A 14,428-nucleotide genomic window follows, 5' to 3' on the forward strand; every position below is an offset into this window, starting at 1 on the left:
GACATCTATAACTACAGGGCGCTTCATCATTTCTGTAATAATTCCAAAAATCAGCTGCCAAAAACCTGGGATCAAGCGAAAGACCAAAAAGTTGTTAACAAAAAATGTTCGAAATAATGTCCCGCGCGTACCTTTGATGTTTTACCGAACATAACAGTTACACCCTGTATATATAGTGCTACAGCTACACTATTGCACTTCATGCTCGGGTCGTTTGGAAGGTGACGGAAAAGGATGGAAAATATCGCTATAAGCTATATTTATGGTTTTCCTGGAAGTTAGGTTGGAATATCGAGAGGCATTTGCATTTGTTGTATCTGTATACAAGTAGGAAAAAGTAAGTAATGGAAAATTTGTGGCAAAAGACGTTTATGGGGCATAGGTACAGCAGTAGCGCGAGCCAATCGACGAGGACCGGGGAGGCCATTAATCAAAAGGCAACTTCCAGCCGAGTGATTCCAACATTGGAAGATATGGGAGAGATAGAAAGCATAAAGGATGCCTCGGCCAGATGGCCCGTGCCCGCTATATATGTATACGAAGAGAGAAGCGCGCCTTTCCCCATACTACGTTATACGTTTGCTCCTCACAAACGAAATCACCGTTTCCTCCGAGCTTTTCTATCCCGCCATCTCGCGTATTATATAAGCGCGTGTCCGTGTGTTGCATCATCCATGCGTGGATCTTCGCCCGAAGAACGTTCTCCACCATTCTTTGAGAAGACTCGCTGTGTCTATTGTGTCTCGTGGTTTGTGCCCTTAGGAGTTGCCCTTTGTTGCTCGAACGTATTAAAATTCGACAGCTCGCGTCTGCCCCCCCCCCCCCCCTATTTATATATCCTCATATTTTTCCGCCGTGAAGCATTATTCTTTGATTCCTGCGTTTAATAAAAGCTCGGTCCAGTGTTTGAATAAAGTTTAAATTTACTAGTCTGTATTTATACATTTATATTGTTTCCTTTTTTATTATTTTTATGTCAAATCCATAAAATGCTTTCGTAACGCTACTCCAGTTCTCGATTGCAGCAGAATCAATAATTTTAAAGCGAAATGGAAATCTCGAATTGATTTTTGCCAGTGGAGGTACACAGGGTCAAGTTGCCTTGGAAAAAGTTGGATAAATCACATGAGAGCGGGTACCGGCCAATGAATCTTGTCGGGTTCATCCACATGGAAGGGCATAATCAAATTTTGCCTTGCCATGTGAGGGGCGGCGACTCTGCGGTCGCACACTTTCTGCCTTTTTGTCTGTCAGGGAGGGTGGGACCCGGTTGAGGGCTATTATGGGGCTTGCCATGGGCTACGGGGCTACCCCTCGATATTCCAAGATCGCCCTTTGCCACTTCAAAGAACACCAGCCCACAGGCCTGCCCATGGCGAGACTTATACCATCGTACAAAAATCCGCAAATCAATGGTGGCTTCGAAGCTCTTGGACTCTGAAATTTCTTCCATTGATAATATGCAACTTTCCATTCGTTAACGCACAGCGATTATTATACGGCTTTCACGTTTATTTTAAAATAATGGAAAACCCTAACAAAAACCAAAATTTTCCGCATTTATTTTTATCCAGACTTTGCGATCATCTCGGTTTTAGGAAAGTTGGTTTATTTTTCAGAACGATGATTGATTGTAAAATTAATTACCGAATCATTGAATATTTGCAATTTTCATCAACTTCGTAGGCTCGAATGTTCTTACGTTCTTTTTTATACTGATTTAATAATAATAATAATAGTAAGAAGAGAGAAATATTTCTTAGTAAATGAATTTTTATCCAGGCATCGATGTCTCTTGGGAAAGTTTATTATATTTTCCATAACACTTGAAAGGAAATTATTCGATTGTTTAAATAATTATTGAATTTTATAATTTTTATAAGCAGGAGATATTCGGGTTGATAAAATAATAGTGAGGATAAAAGATTTTCTTTGTGCATCAATTTTTCTACATACATCGATCATCGGCTAGAGGAAAGTTCATTATTCTATTTTGGGCGATGGTCAAGGGCTCGATGTTTTTTTCTTCGAAACTGCAAGTTTTTTCTAATTCAGAGAAATTGGCGGAAAAGTGCGTAACACGCTGAATGCCCATTTCCGACTAATCCGTCATCAGCTCTACGGTCACTGACACGCGAACCCACAAAAGCATTCGGTAAGTATACAGATTTCCGTCGATCGTTCAATTTCTTTCTGACAATTTTTTTTTCCAAACACCCAACAGCCTCTATGTTTGACCCTATTATTTTTTAGATTGCTTGATCGATAGAATTTGCTTAACGAACGCATTGAAAATACAATATAAAATTCTGATTTGCAACTGAGAAACTTGTGACGATTTTTGTTCCTCGATTGTACGAATGAAACTATCAATGATGTATGAGAAATATTATTGAAAGATATCTGCCACTTTGCAATATTTGTGCAAGTTCGATGTTATTATATCAAGCATTTTTTGAAATTGTTTATAAATAAGACAGTGCTTATGCTATTGTTTGTTTTACAGTGGCAGGTTGACAAATTTTTCGACACAATCGAATTTTTACGCGAAACTATTTGTGTTGTGACTTTGAGCCGACCAAAATAAGACGGATCGAAGACTCGAAGAAAAGAAGTGGAGCGAGCGATCCATCAAAGCTCGCTTTGCTTAAAAGCCGACTGGCAAGATTTTAGATTCACCTGTCAAAAATCTTTTTTTTTGACTTTTGACAACTGAATGGAAATTTCTGGTTGCTCCAAATTTCGTTTCCGTAAACACGAAAGCAGGTCGAGTTAAAACGACCAATGGAGTCTGAAAATCGGGGAGTTAAAACGCTGTTGCTGAAAAGTAGAAATAATTGCAAGACGCCATTTTCGGTGGGGTGTGACTGGATATGAAAATCGGTTACGCGAATCTCTTTTATCGTTTGTCAGGCAAAAATGGGACCACTTTAAACACAATAGGCCAGTGCTTGCCCTCGTACGGAGATGTCGTCTCTTGTATGAAATATCCTACGAGAGTTGCGAGGGTGGAGCCCCAAAGCGTTGATTTATTGTAACACTGGAGAGTAGAACTACCCCGAAATACCCTCGCTCAACGAACAATTCGCCTTGTGCATTCGTCCCCCCTTCCCCCTGTATAACTTCTTTTTTCTCCTCCCACCCTGACACCCTTTCCATCCTCTTCCAACAAAAACCTGTCAAAGCCATTGATATTCGTCTTGTCTTTATCCCCCCCCCCCCTTTGTACCTTAATAATTAAAATAGTAGAAAAAAATAATTACTTCAAAACTGACACAATTACATATCGAAGAATAATTTAAAAATATCAAAAATAATATTGTAATCCTGTTTGAAACAACGAATTAATACTCGCAGAAATACCAAGAGATTTACGTTACGCAAGAGGGTGAAAAAGGGGGATGTGTATGAAAGCTTCTTGGCAAAATTTGCGGTAAAGGGCACGAGGAGGGTTGCGACCCCACTTCGATAACTTTATTCATTCTGCGAATGCTCAGCTGACAAAAGTGAAGAGTGGCTGCAGTGACCGATTAATTCCCGACAAAAGAGTCGCGTATCTTTCGGTGTGCCCTTCGCAGGCCTTCCAAACTCACCGAGATAGCCCCACGAGCCCATTTCTCCTACCCCTGGCGTGAGCGCCCTTGCAAGAGTGGCCCAATCACAGCACGAGGGTGGGATTCGAGCCTAGCTCAGACCCAACTATTCCCCACCCTCGTCTACCCTCGTCGACAACCCTCCTATAAAAGCTCGTAGTCCCTTTTCCCTCGAGTCAGTCACGTTCGGATCTTTTCAAGGGCAAACGAGTTGTGGTAGTAAATCCGAGAAACAAATCAACGGAAAATTTAGTCAAAATGTGCAACAGGAGCGACGCAGGTTTCTTCAGGCCGTGGCACTCGCCGAAGGAGCATCATTCAGGATTGGAAGCAACTGAACCGGATAGCGAGAATTCGTCCTCGTCCTCAGGGTCCTCCAACGGAGAGACCAAGAACAGTCTGGAGATGCTGAATAGTTTCGTGCAAGATGTGCGAAGGATCGTGTTGGTTGAGGAGACTTCCGGTCCATCGTCTCCTAGCTCCTGCGACGCACTTCCGGTGTCCTTGGAACCATCCTGCAGCTTCCTACCCACACCACAGAACCATCTGCATCCGGTTCCTCAGGATGGATTCCCCGCGATACTCCCTGGAGCCTCCTCGTCTCTGTCCACGTTCGCCAGCAATCCTTACGCCATCGGAAGCTTCTACTACCAGGAAGCAGCGGAACTCATCCGCAGACAGGATATGGCTGCCAAGCAGATTAAGAAGTTGAGGCCGAAGAAATTCAAGTGCGAGCACTGCGATGTTTCCTTCAGCAATAATGGACAGCTCCGGGGACACGTTAGGATTCATACTGGCGAGTTTATTGAAAACTGATAGTTTTATTTGTTTATTAATCATTTATTTTTGTAAACATTTACTGCTTTCGTGATCTTATAGAATTTCCATAAATATTATTATAGGAAATGGAAAATAAATTATTTTCTGGTTTGTTAATAAGTATAAATATTTTACGTCAGACTTAAAGTTTCTCAAATTTTATCGTGAAATATTATTGAGAGAATTGTACATATAGCAATATATTCCAATAGTGTTACTGTGAAATAGTTTTGTAGATTTTGTGGGACGAAATTTTGGATTCGCTAGAGATTGCTGTTATTTTATCAAAACTTCTGTCACGATCTTTTCTCGCCAAAAGACGTATTAAAAATTAACCAAATTGGCTCGATAAATTATAGACACGCCTATTTAGAGTGCCTCGTAGTTATATTTAGCTTTACCGGTCTTCAAAGGTTAATATAAACATCGTTTTCCGGTAACAGTCGAATTTGGAACTAAAATTATCATCCGATGTTTTTCGATGAACTAGTGTAATAAGTTGAGATAATTGAGGAAGTGTAATGTAGAATAAAACAGGTCTTATATTTCGTACCGATAACACGAATACGTCGAAACGGATTAATAGAGTTTCCTGCAGATTTTTCTCATGAAATGGGGTTGATTTATTCTGGGGTACAAATATGGATATAAGATTATTATATTTTACCACACGTCTGGCATAAGTCAAGTATTTCACAGGTTGGTCTGGTACCTGCGGTAGAAGTCGGTTTACCTGATGGATTAAGGGCACTCGCAGTAAATTATATATTAAGTAGTCCTTCGAGCCTCGGCTATTAGCAAAGGCTGTAAAATAATTTGGAAATAAGAGGAGAATGGTATTATTGTAAGAAGGACATAACTTTCAACGGGGATTATTTTTTGTTTCAGGCGAAAGACCTTTTAAATGCGAGACGGAGGGTTGTGGCAAATCTTTCACCAGGAACGAAGAGCTTACGCGTCACAAACGTATTCATACTGGATTGAGGCCTCATTCCTGTCCAGTGTGTGGCAAAAGTTTCGGACGCAAGGATCACTTGAAAAAGCATACGCGAACGCACGAGGCTAAAGAGGCATACAGGATCGCTTCAGCTTTCGAAGCTTTTGCTCATCACCGCGCTATGCCTGTTATGTACCCCTTGCCACCTTACGCGTACACTTTCTAACGCACATTTCGATCAGCTTTGGTTCCTTGCAAAATCACGCCATTTTTGGTAACGGCTGAAAAAGTAATTATTCTTCTCACTCCTCGTAATTTTTTAATAATGGGCAAAATTTTTAATCGCTATTTATCGTTTAAGGTGAAAATACCTTGATTTGGTGACCATGTTTCGATACGAGACGCTGATATGATCATTCGACGGCACCGAATAATTTATAATGGTAAGGTAATTGTTAAATTTTCAAAATCTCTACATTTTTATATTTGGGAATAAAGTTTCAAGTGCTTTTTTATAGTTTTTTTAATTTTTGAGTTTTATTCTTCAGGTGGAACACGAGGGTGATGAAGAGTACTCCTTGATTGGTGAAGCATAAATGAACTGATTGATGTGAGTTGAAATAATTTAACTTTGAGAGATATTACTCGTTTGTTGTATTATATATTATTTTGAGATGTGGTCCGGAATTATTGATTTTTTTCTCTTCTAAGGTGGAAGATCCTTCGAAAGTGACCCTGATGCCTCTGACAAGAGAATCTATATATTTTAATATGGAACGAGAATATTTTCTTCCAATGAATACGGGAAATAGCTTTTGCACGGATTTCTCTAATTAAAATATTTTTGATAAAACGCTGTATTGCAACCAGATATAAAAGTGTGATTCTTGTTAAATATAAAATTTTATGACACGTTTTGCTGTTTATTGCATATAATAGTATATATATATGTATATTAAAATACACAATAAACGTAGTATTTATAGAAATCTATTTTTACAAAAGAGAATGTAACTGAAGTCTAATAAAAAAGACGATTATTTATATAATTTAAAGATTTTCTCAAGAGTATCCACCATTACCCTCTCAATTAGTTTTAAGATGGCGTCATGGGTAAGCTATGGGGTTTGTCAGAGGAGTAACTTGCGCCTGTATAGTTTTCCCTTAGCTGTGATTATATGATACTGCAAACCCTAAGGGTGGCCCTTAACAGGGGGTGTTACCCCTCACGCTTGTCGGTTACCGAATGAGAGCCTCAGCCTTCCACTTTTTTTCTGGCAATACGTTTTTATAGGTTGAACCCGTTGCAAGCTTGGCTATGACGATCCCCTTGCGGTTACACCTTAACCGAGGGTGAGAGAATCCTAATCTGATTAAATATATAAACAAGTTTTTTTTTCTCTTGTAACTTTAACGTGCAGTATATGAAATTAATTAAAAAAATGATTCTTATTTTCATGAATTTCTCAAATATTAATTCAAGTTTTTATAATTATAGGATAAAATCCATTAGAGTTACATTGTCTCCGAGTGTAAGAATTTTAGTACTTTTATCAAACAAATATTAGTGAAGTCTTCTTAACGTTATTTTGTAATATGTCATTCGATTTAAATAAGTGATTAATTTTATATCTTATTTTTAACAATACTTGCCTAAGAGTTTTGTATCGTTATCGTTGAGACGTGGATAGGAAGACTGTAAAATCTTATATAATTTGGTAAACTATATCAAGGATTAAAAGTGATCGAATCAGAAACTTGAAGAATTTGAAGGTTTTCGGTAGCGAGTATAGTATAGAGAAGCTATTATATTGAGAAGCCACTGCTTGCAGGGTCATTTGGTCCAGCTTGTTGACACCCCCCTACAGTTCAACAGATATACGACACACTGGTCCCTTCTGACTTTTCTCCGGGGGTGCCAAAATCATTTCTCTCGCTCTTCTATTGTCATCCCATTCTTCTCTCCTCCCCTCTTTTTCTCTTTCTCACTCTCTCTATCCCTCTCACCTATCCTCGTCAGTTCCCATACAACTTTCCTTCTTCAGATTCCCCACCAGATTTTTTCAAGTACCTTAAACAAAAAATGTTACATCAATTCTAATCCCTTTCCCCAAATATTAAGTGTACACGCTGAAAAACTTAATCTAGATGTAAACTGGTAGTTTTATTAAAATAAAAAGAAGAAAAATATTGCGTTTGGTTTGGTCGAAGAAGGTTGGGATGTGTGATGATGAAGAGTTAAACAAGAATCAACTAGTTATATTATTAGAGCAGGAATAAAATTATCGAATGACGAAGATTCGCTCTAGATTTTATTTGTTGAAAGAAAATACTAAAAAACATCCAAAATTGTTACGTTTTATAAACTAAAAGTGCTATTCGAGGATTGGTTGTACCTTCCACTGGCTTTATACTCTATTTAATAAAAATAATTGCAATTGTTTCCTACGAATATTTCATAAAAAAAAAATTGAACAACAATAATTCATCGATACTATTTGTACTGGAATAAAACTGTCGAACAACGAAGGCTCGATGTAGACTCTGCTCGCTGCCAGAGATGGAAAGGTCCAATAAAAGCATCGACTGTAAACTGTCGCGCGAAACGCAACGTGGATCATGCACAGCAAAGGTCCAACACAACACTACGGGTGGGCCTGTAAATCGAAATGTTTGCCCACGTTATTGTTGCGCATCCTGACACTCGATACGTTTCTGCCCCGTTTAAAAAGCGTTTAGCCCTAATAGCCCACGCCAGGACACCTTTCCGGGCTCGCTGAACGCGTCAGAATCCATTCAGAAGTGTTTTTCATGCTCCCGAGGAAAATTTCTCGATCCAATCGATCCATACATCAGCCAGTCAACGCACCCCGGGTGTTCTTCCCTTCCGTTTCGATTTCTTCGCCAACATTTCAATGACCCGATCTCGCGCGCTCTCCTTAACATCCACGAATCCTATATAGGTACTTTTGCCTTGGACTAGCATTGTCAGCGACGGACGATTAGTTCTTCTCAACTTTATGCGATCGAAACTACATCGAACCTCCTTGCCAATTGAAAACTTCCAACTGTCAAGATGCTCCGTCCCTCCTCAAATGGGTTTTCTTTTTTCTTCTAGTATTTATAATTTTTTTTTTTTAGAACATTTGGTAGTTGATGCATTTTTATTGCATTTTCTAAATTTTATTAATTTAGATATATATATGTGTTACGTGATGTTATTTATCGATCGATTCGTTCGATTTTTTTACTGTAGAATAAGGAGAAATATGAAGTTTGATAAAGTGAGCTATATCTCTTTTGAAATGTAAGAGTGTTTTTATTCAGAATTTATAATTTTTATTTCAGAAAATCTGTTGATAAAAATGAATGTTATCGTTGTACACCTTTTTATTATCTACGCGTTTGTTACTTATTTATTACGTTTCGTAAATTGCGTCTCCAAACATGTTTCCTGTTGGACCATAGTTACATACGAGGAACGTGTTATACCAATTATCTGCCGTATGATATTCGATTAGTCCGCATCCAAGTCGATTTGTCTTTGCCCAAACAAGTTGAGTGTAGTGGCCAATCTTCATGAAATTCGCTCCACTAAATTAAATAATTTTATAAGATTAAAAAATCCTTTCATTGATCATTGCTTATAACTTGATACTTGGTCTTTATGAACAATATATAAATTATTACAAACTTATTGGCTTGAAGTAAACTATACAATTTTATTTCACCTAATGCTTCAACTTAGCAGCATCAGTTCGTAAAAAATTGATAAGTATAGTTTACATCAATAAAATTAACTTTAAAAAATAAATTCTTATAAAATTCCACATTTGTGTATATAAAGATTCGGAGCTTTATTTATAACTTACCTGAATTTCTTAACTTCATCCTTGTTAAAGTTGTTCACCTCGTTGTACCACATATCGACAAGTTTGCTGACATCCCCTTTTTTCTCTTCAGACGCAGAAGAAGAGGCAATATTTTGTCCAACTTGAAATCGTGCTGCAATTGATTTTTAATTGTTAAAATATATAAATTAAAGAATAATATTTTTACCAATGTTTATTACTCACGGATATCTCTACACTGATCGTGACTAAAATCGCACTGATCTGCCCATGCCTGTGCTACTTCAGCAATTTCATCGTCCCACTCCTGAGCAAAATTCATTATAAATTTGTTAATAAAATGTTACATTTTTAGAATTATAAAGAACACTGAAAAATTAGCATACTAAATCCTGCATATTTTTAGCTGCTGGCTGGGGACCGGGGGATCCCTTAGTCTCTTTTCCACTAGCAACATGTTTTCTGTACTCATTATGCTTGTCAACCAAAATTTTCTTCTCTTCATCAGTTAAGCCTTTACGAATGACCTTATTATTGCATTTTTGACCATAGTTGCCAGACTGCAAAATATCAAGCAATTATTAAAATCATTAATCGTAATTAATATAGCTAGATGCAGAAATGTAATGGTTTTTTTGTTTGGAGAAAAACTGTGTTTATTGATTTATAAGCTCGTATTGAAGATTCATGATAAACTTTAATGAAATATCAGGTACTAATAACTTAAATGCAAGCACATATAATAGTAATTCTAGCAGTTCAAATAAGGTTGATAATTTATTTAAGACGATGTAAAAAATATATTACTTACTCCATATTGACACAAAGTTTGCTTAACTTCGGAACCATAACATTTTACACTACAGGAGTCATCTCGTGCTTGAATCACTACAATTATTGCAGCGAAAATACAAAAGCAGAAAGAATGCAAAGTGTTTCGCATGATTAATAACGATATGAGATATGTAGTTTTTATACTTAGGTGAAACTTCCTCAACTGTTTAGTACTTTCAAACCAACTTCTTATTTATAGTAAAATTTTTATATAACATTATCTACGCGTGAAAATAAATATATTGTCAATTTGATATTAAAAATAGTAAAGATTAGTGTTCTATATACGTAAGCTCTACATGGGACATAAAAATTTCCTGAAAACTACCATTAATAAAAATATTTTTATTGTGCTATCCACTAAATTTCTCGATGTTTTGACGTTAATTTTATTTAAAAAATAGTTTTTATATATGTATATTACTATTTAGGAACGTAACAGCTTAGCGAAATATTTTTAGTGTTTTATCTCAGACGAAAGCTACCTAAATTTAAAAATGAATTTATATTTTAAAGAAAAATATTTTAAGGATAAAAATTATATAGTACCAAGGATGTAAAATGTTATTTTTAGATTTATATAAAAGTGCATTCACTCTTTTACCTACAAATTCAAATGTAAATACCTTTATTAATTAAAAAATTAAAGTGTTTGGCAACCTCTTGAGATATCCTACAGTAAAATGCAATAATATAGATTGGTGATGTACCCGCACTATTACAAACAAAGGTGAAATTAATAATAACAAATTTTATTTCCCTGAGTCATAAAACTTGTTTTTTAAAATATTACATTATAATAAAACGATTAGGATTTGAGATATTTGAATGCAGAAGTTAAAGTGTGATAACCTGTATATGATACTATTAAAAATACATTATTATAATACCTTCAAAATCAAGGACAAAATTGAAAACAGTTGAAAATTTTTTAAACCAAGCTTATTTTATAACAAAGTTTAATTTAATTGGTTAATAACACGGTTTGGCCTTAAATAAAATTGTTGTGATTCAAAAATTATAAACTGGCTCTTTTTTTTAATAAAAATTTCAATTTTGTATAGCATACTAGACTAGGATTAGCATTCCAGATACAGACGATTGGTTCTGCTCAATAATCTGCAACTGATACTATATATCAAACTTCTTTGTAAATGAAAACTTTCAGTTGTCAAAATAATCTACATCTTATCTAAAATTAAATTTTCTTGCTTCCAATAGGGGGGAGTGGAGGAAAATGATCCCATGTCGAATAATTTAAATTATAATTTTATATCTATGTATATAGATATGATACACAGAATTTAGTTTTCAAAAGCCTCATGGATAATTTTCCTTCGAGGGATCATTATGCCCCACTCTCCTCTATATGTTATATCATATTATTTATCGACCGATTCGTTCTCTTTTTCTCACTGTTGAATAATGAAAATATAAAGGATGATAAAGTTTACTCTATTCCTATTGTAAAAAAATTTTTTGTATTCAAAATTTATATATTTTTTTAAAGAAAATCTGTTGACAAAACAAACGTTATTCCTATGTATACATCTATTCATTATCTTCGTTATTATCAATTATTTATTTGGACAGGTAAACTGAGTCTCCTAACATGTTTCCTCTTGGACCATAGTTACACACGATATGCGTAGTAAACCAACCGTCTGACGAGTGGTACTCGACTAATCCGCATCCAAGTCGATCAGTCTTTGCCCAAACAATTTGAGTGTAGTGGGTAATAATGTTTTGTTTATGTCCTACTCCACTGAATAAAAATAAATGATAAAATTATAGAAAATCAAACCTTTATTAAATATGCTTCTAATAACTTACGTGAATTTTTTAACATCAGCATTGTTAAAGTGTTCCACCTCGTTGTACCAATCATCGACGAATTCGCGAATATCTACTTTGGTCTGTACGGATGAAGAACTAAAGGCAATATTTTGTCCAATGGCAACTCCCGCTGCAATTTATTTTTAATTATTAAAACATAAATCAAAGATTAGTATTTTTACTAATGTTTATTACTCACGAATATCTCTACACTGGTCGTGATTAAAATCGCACTGATCTGCCCATGCCTGTGCAACTTCAGCAATTTCATCGTCCCACACCTAAGCAAATTTTATTGTACATTTGTTAATATAATGTCAAATTTTTACAATTATAAAGAAACACTGAAAAATTATACGTACTAATTTCTTCATATTTTTAGCTGCTGGCTGGGGACCAGGGGCTCCCCTCTTCTCTTTTCCATTAGCAACATTTCTTCTCAACTTATTATGCTTAGCTAACAACATTTTCTTCTCTTCAGGCGTTAAGCCTTTACGAAGAATTTGATTGCATTTTTGACCATAGTTGCCAGACTGTAAAATATATCAACCAGTTATAATAATCATTAATCACAATTAATATAGCTATAGGTGCAGCAATGTAATGATTTTTATGTTGTTTGGAAAAAACATCGTGTTTATTGATTTATAAGCTCGTATAGGAGATTCGTGATAAATTTGAATGAAAAATCAGGTAATAATTTAAATTCAGGCATCTGATAGTAACTTTAGTAGTTCAAGTGAAGCTAATGATTTAGTTAAGATGATGTAAAATATAAATCACTTACTCCATATTGACATAAGGTTTGCTTAGCATCGGTGAACGCACACTTTACGCTGCAGGGGTCCCCTCGTGCTTGAATCGCTACAATTATTGCAGCGACAACACAAAAGCAGAAAGGATGCATAACGTTTCGCATGATTACTAACGATGTATATTATATAATTTTTATACTTCGGTGAAACTTCCTCAATTGTTTAGTACTTTCAAACCAGCTTCTTATTTATACTAAAATTGTTATATAACGTTATCTACGTAAAAATAAATGTCTTGTAAATTTGTTTCTGAACAATACTAAAGATTACTGTCCTTCACATAAGTTCCACATAAGATGTAAACATTTCGTAAAAACTACCGTTAATAAAAATATTTTTATTGTGCTATCCACTAAATTTCTCGATTTCTTGGTGTCTGCAGTTTTATTAAAAAAATAGTCCTTTATGTATATTATTTTTTAGGAATGTATGGAATTAATGAAATATTTGTAGTGCTCTCTCTATCTTAGAAAAAAACTATCTAAATTTAAAAATGATATTACATTTTAAATGAGGAATGAATTTTAAGAATCAAAAATTTGTAATGCCAAGGATATAAAATTTATTCTTTTAATCTATTTTTTAGCGAATTATTAAAACATGTACATGCAAATTCCAGGGAAGACATCGGTATACCAAACCTGGAAATATAAATATTTCATTAAGAAATGTGTGACATAACTCTACCAAAATATTTGACTATATATAGTGTACAAATTAATAGATACTAACAATTTATAGAGTGTTATTTTTAGATTATTTATATATAGGTGACATACACAATTTTACCTATAAATTCAAATGCAAATACCTGTATTAAATGAAAAATTAAAGTGTTTTGACAACTCCTTGAGATAAGCTACAGTAAAATGCAATAATAGATAGGAGATGTACTCGTAATATTACAAACCAAGGTTAAATCAATAATAATAATTTTTATCTCCCTATGTCATAAAAGTTATTTTTTAAAATATTACGTCATAATAGAATGATTAGTATTTGAGATATTTGAATGCAAAAGTTAAAGTGTGATAACCTGTGATACTATTAACCCTTTTTTGCATGATTTTTTCTTTTTTTTTTTAAATCAGGGTGATGTAATTAATGCTCTAGATTAAAGGAAAAATATTTTTAAAAATCTTGGTGTAAATAAAAATATGTATTATGTAAAAAACAATATGATGGAAATTTCCATCATCATGCAAAGAAGGGTTAAAACCATATTATTATAATATTTTTAAAATCAAGGAAAATTTTAAAAATAGTTAAGAAAGTTTGAAATGAAGCTTATTGCATAACAAAAGTTTAATTTAATTGGTTAATAACTGTTTGAACTAAAATAGAAGTATTGTGATTCAACAATAATGCACTCGCTGTTTTTTAATAAAAAATTTAAATTTGTATATATAACATATCAGAGGCTTGGAGTAGCATTCGAAAAACAAACAGTTAATTATACCCAACTATTTGCAACTGATACTGTATCAAATTTCCTTGCAAATGAAAACTTTCATCTATTAAGATGCTCTACGTTTCGTATAAAATGAAATTTCCTTGCTTCTAGTATTTATATATATATATATATATATATATATATATATATAAATATATAGTTTTTCTTCATGAAAATCTGTTTATAAATAAAATCTCTACATCCTCGTTCATTTTCTATTTTATTTCATTTTAACTACACCTCATCATTCCATATTTTTGCCTAAGCCTGGTACACTAGAGGAAAATAAT

The 14,428-nt window shown here is 34.5% G+C and overlaps 2 protein-coding genes across 2 annotated transcripts; one reads left to right on the forward strand and one right to left on the reverse strand.

The window, feature by feature from the left end:
* The first annotated feature begins 3,851 nt into the window (after positions 1 to 3,851).
* Positions 3,852 to 6,191, forward strand: LOC136772721 (Krueppel-like factor 15). Its single transcript, XM_066725848.1, has 5 exons — positions 3,852 to 4,389; positions 5,301 to 5,638; positions 5,711 to 5,792; positions 5,898 to 5,959; positions 6,061 to 6,191. Exons 1-2 carry the CDS (start codon positions 3,852 to 3,854, stop codon positions 5,573 to 5,575), a joined length of 813 nt encoding a protein of 270 aa, XP_066581945.1. The 3' UTR covers positions 5,576 to 5,638; positions 5,711 to 5,792; positions 5,898 to 5,959; positions 6,061 to 6,191.
* Positions 6,192 to 8,645: 2,454 nt separating this feature from the next.
* LOC136772722 (uncharacterized) lies at positions 8,646 to 12,853 on the reverse strand. The gene is made up of 11 exons (XM_066725849.1): positions 12,658 to 12,853; positions 12,233 to 12,403; positions 12,070 to 12,151; positions 11,868 to 12,000; positions 11,618 to 11,799; positions 10,584 to 10,638; positions 10,012 to 10,219; positions 9,587 to 9,760; positions 9,426 to 9,507; positions 9,222 to 9,354; positions 8,646 to 8,943 (listed from the first exon to the last, which is right to left on the reverse strand). The coding sequence occupies exons 1-11, from the start codon at positions 12,787 to 12,789 to the stop codon at positions 8,769 to 8,771; spliced, it is 1,527 nt and encodes a 508-aa protein (XP_066581946.1). The 5' UTR covers positions 12,790 to 12,853; the 3' UTR covers positions 8,646 to 8,768.
* Between the last annotated feature and the right edge of the window lie 1,575 nt (positions 12,854 to 14,428).

The sequence above is a fragment of the Prorops nasuta genome, unplaced genomic scaffold (assembly GCF_024137725.1).
Source record: "Prorops nasuta isolate Cenicafe-Biocafe unplaced genomic scaffold, Cenicafe_Pnas_1.2 PNAS00004, whole genome shotgun sequence".
Taxonomy (NCBI): Eukaryota; Metazoa; Arthropoda; class Insecta; order Hymenoptera; family Bethylidae; genus Prorops; species Prorops nasuta.

Bases quoted from the DNA above. Each gene is read 5' to 3' on its own strand.
- LOC136772721 (XM_066725848.1), top strand. From the start codon at position 3,852: ATGTGCAACAGGAGCGACGCAGGTTTCTTCAGGCCGTGGCACTCGCCG. The intron at 4,390-5,300 runs GCGAGTTTATTG...TTTTTGTTTCAG, and splicing joins ACACGTTAGGATTCATACTG to GCGAAAGACCTTTTAAATGC.
- LOC136772722 (XM_066725849.1), bottom strand. From the start codon at position 12,789: ATGCGAAACGTTATGCATCCTTTCTGCTTTTGTGTTGTCGCTGCAATA. The intron at 12,404-12,657 runs GTAAGTGATTTA...TATATTTTACAG, and splicing joins AAACCTTATGTCAATATGGA to TCTGGCAACTATGGTCAAAA. The intron at 9,761-10,011 runs GTAAGTAATATA...GATATTTTGCAG, and splicing joins AAACTTTGTGTCAATATGGA to TCTGGCAACTATGGTCAAAA.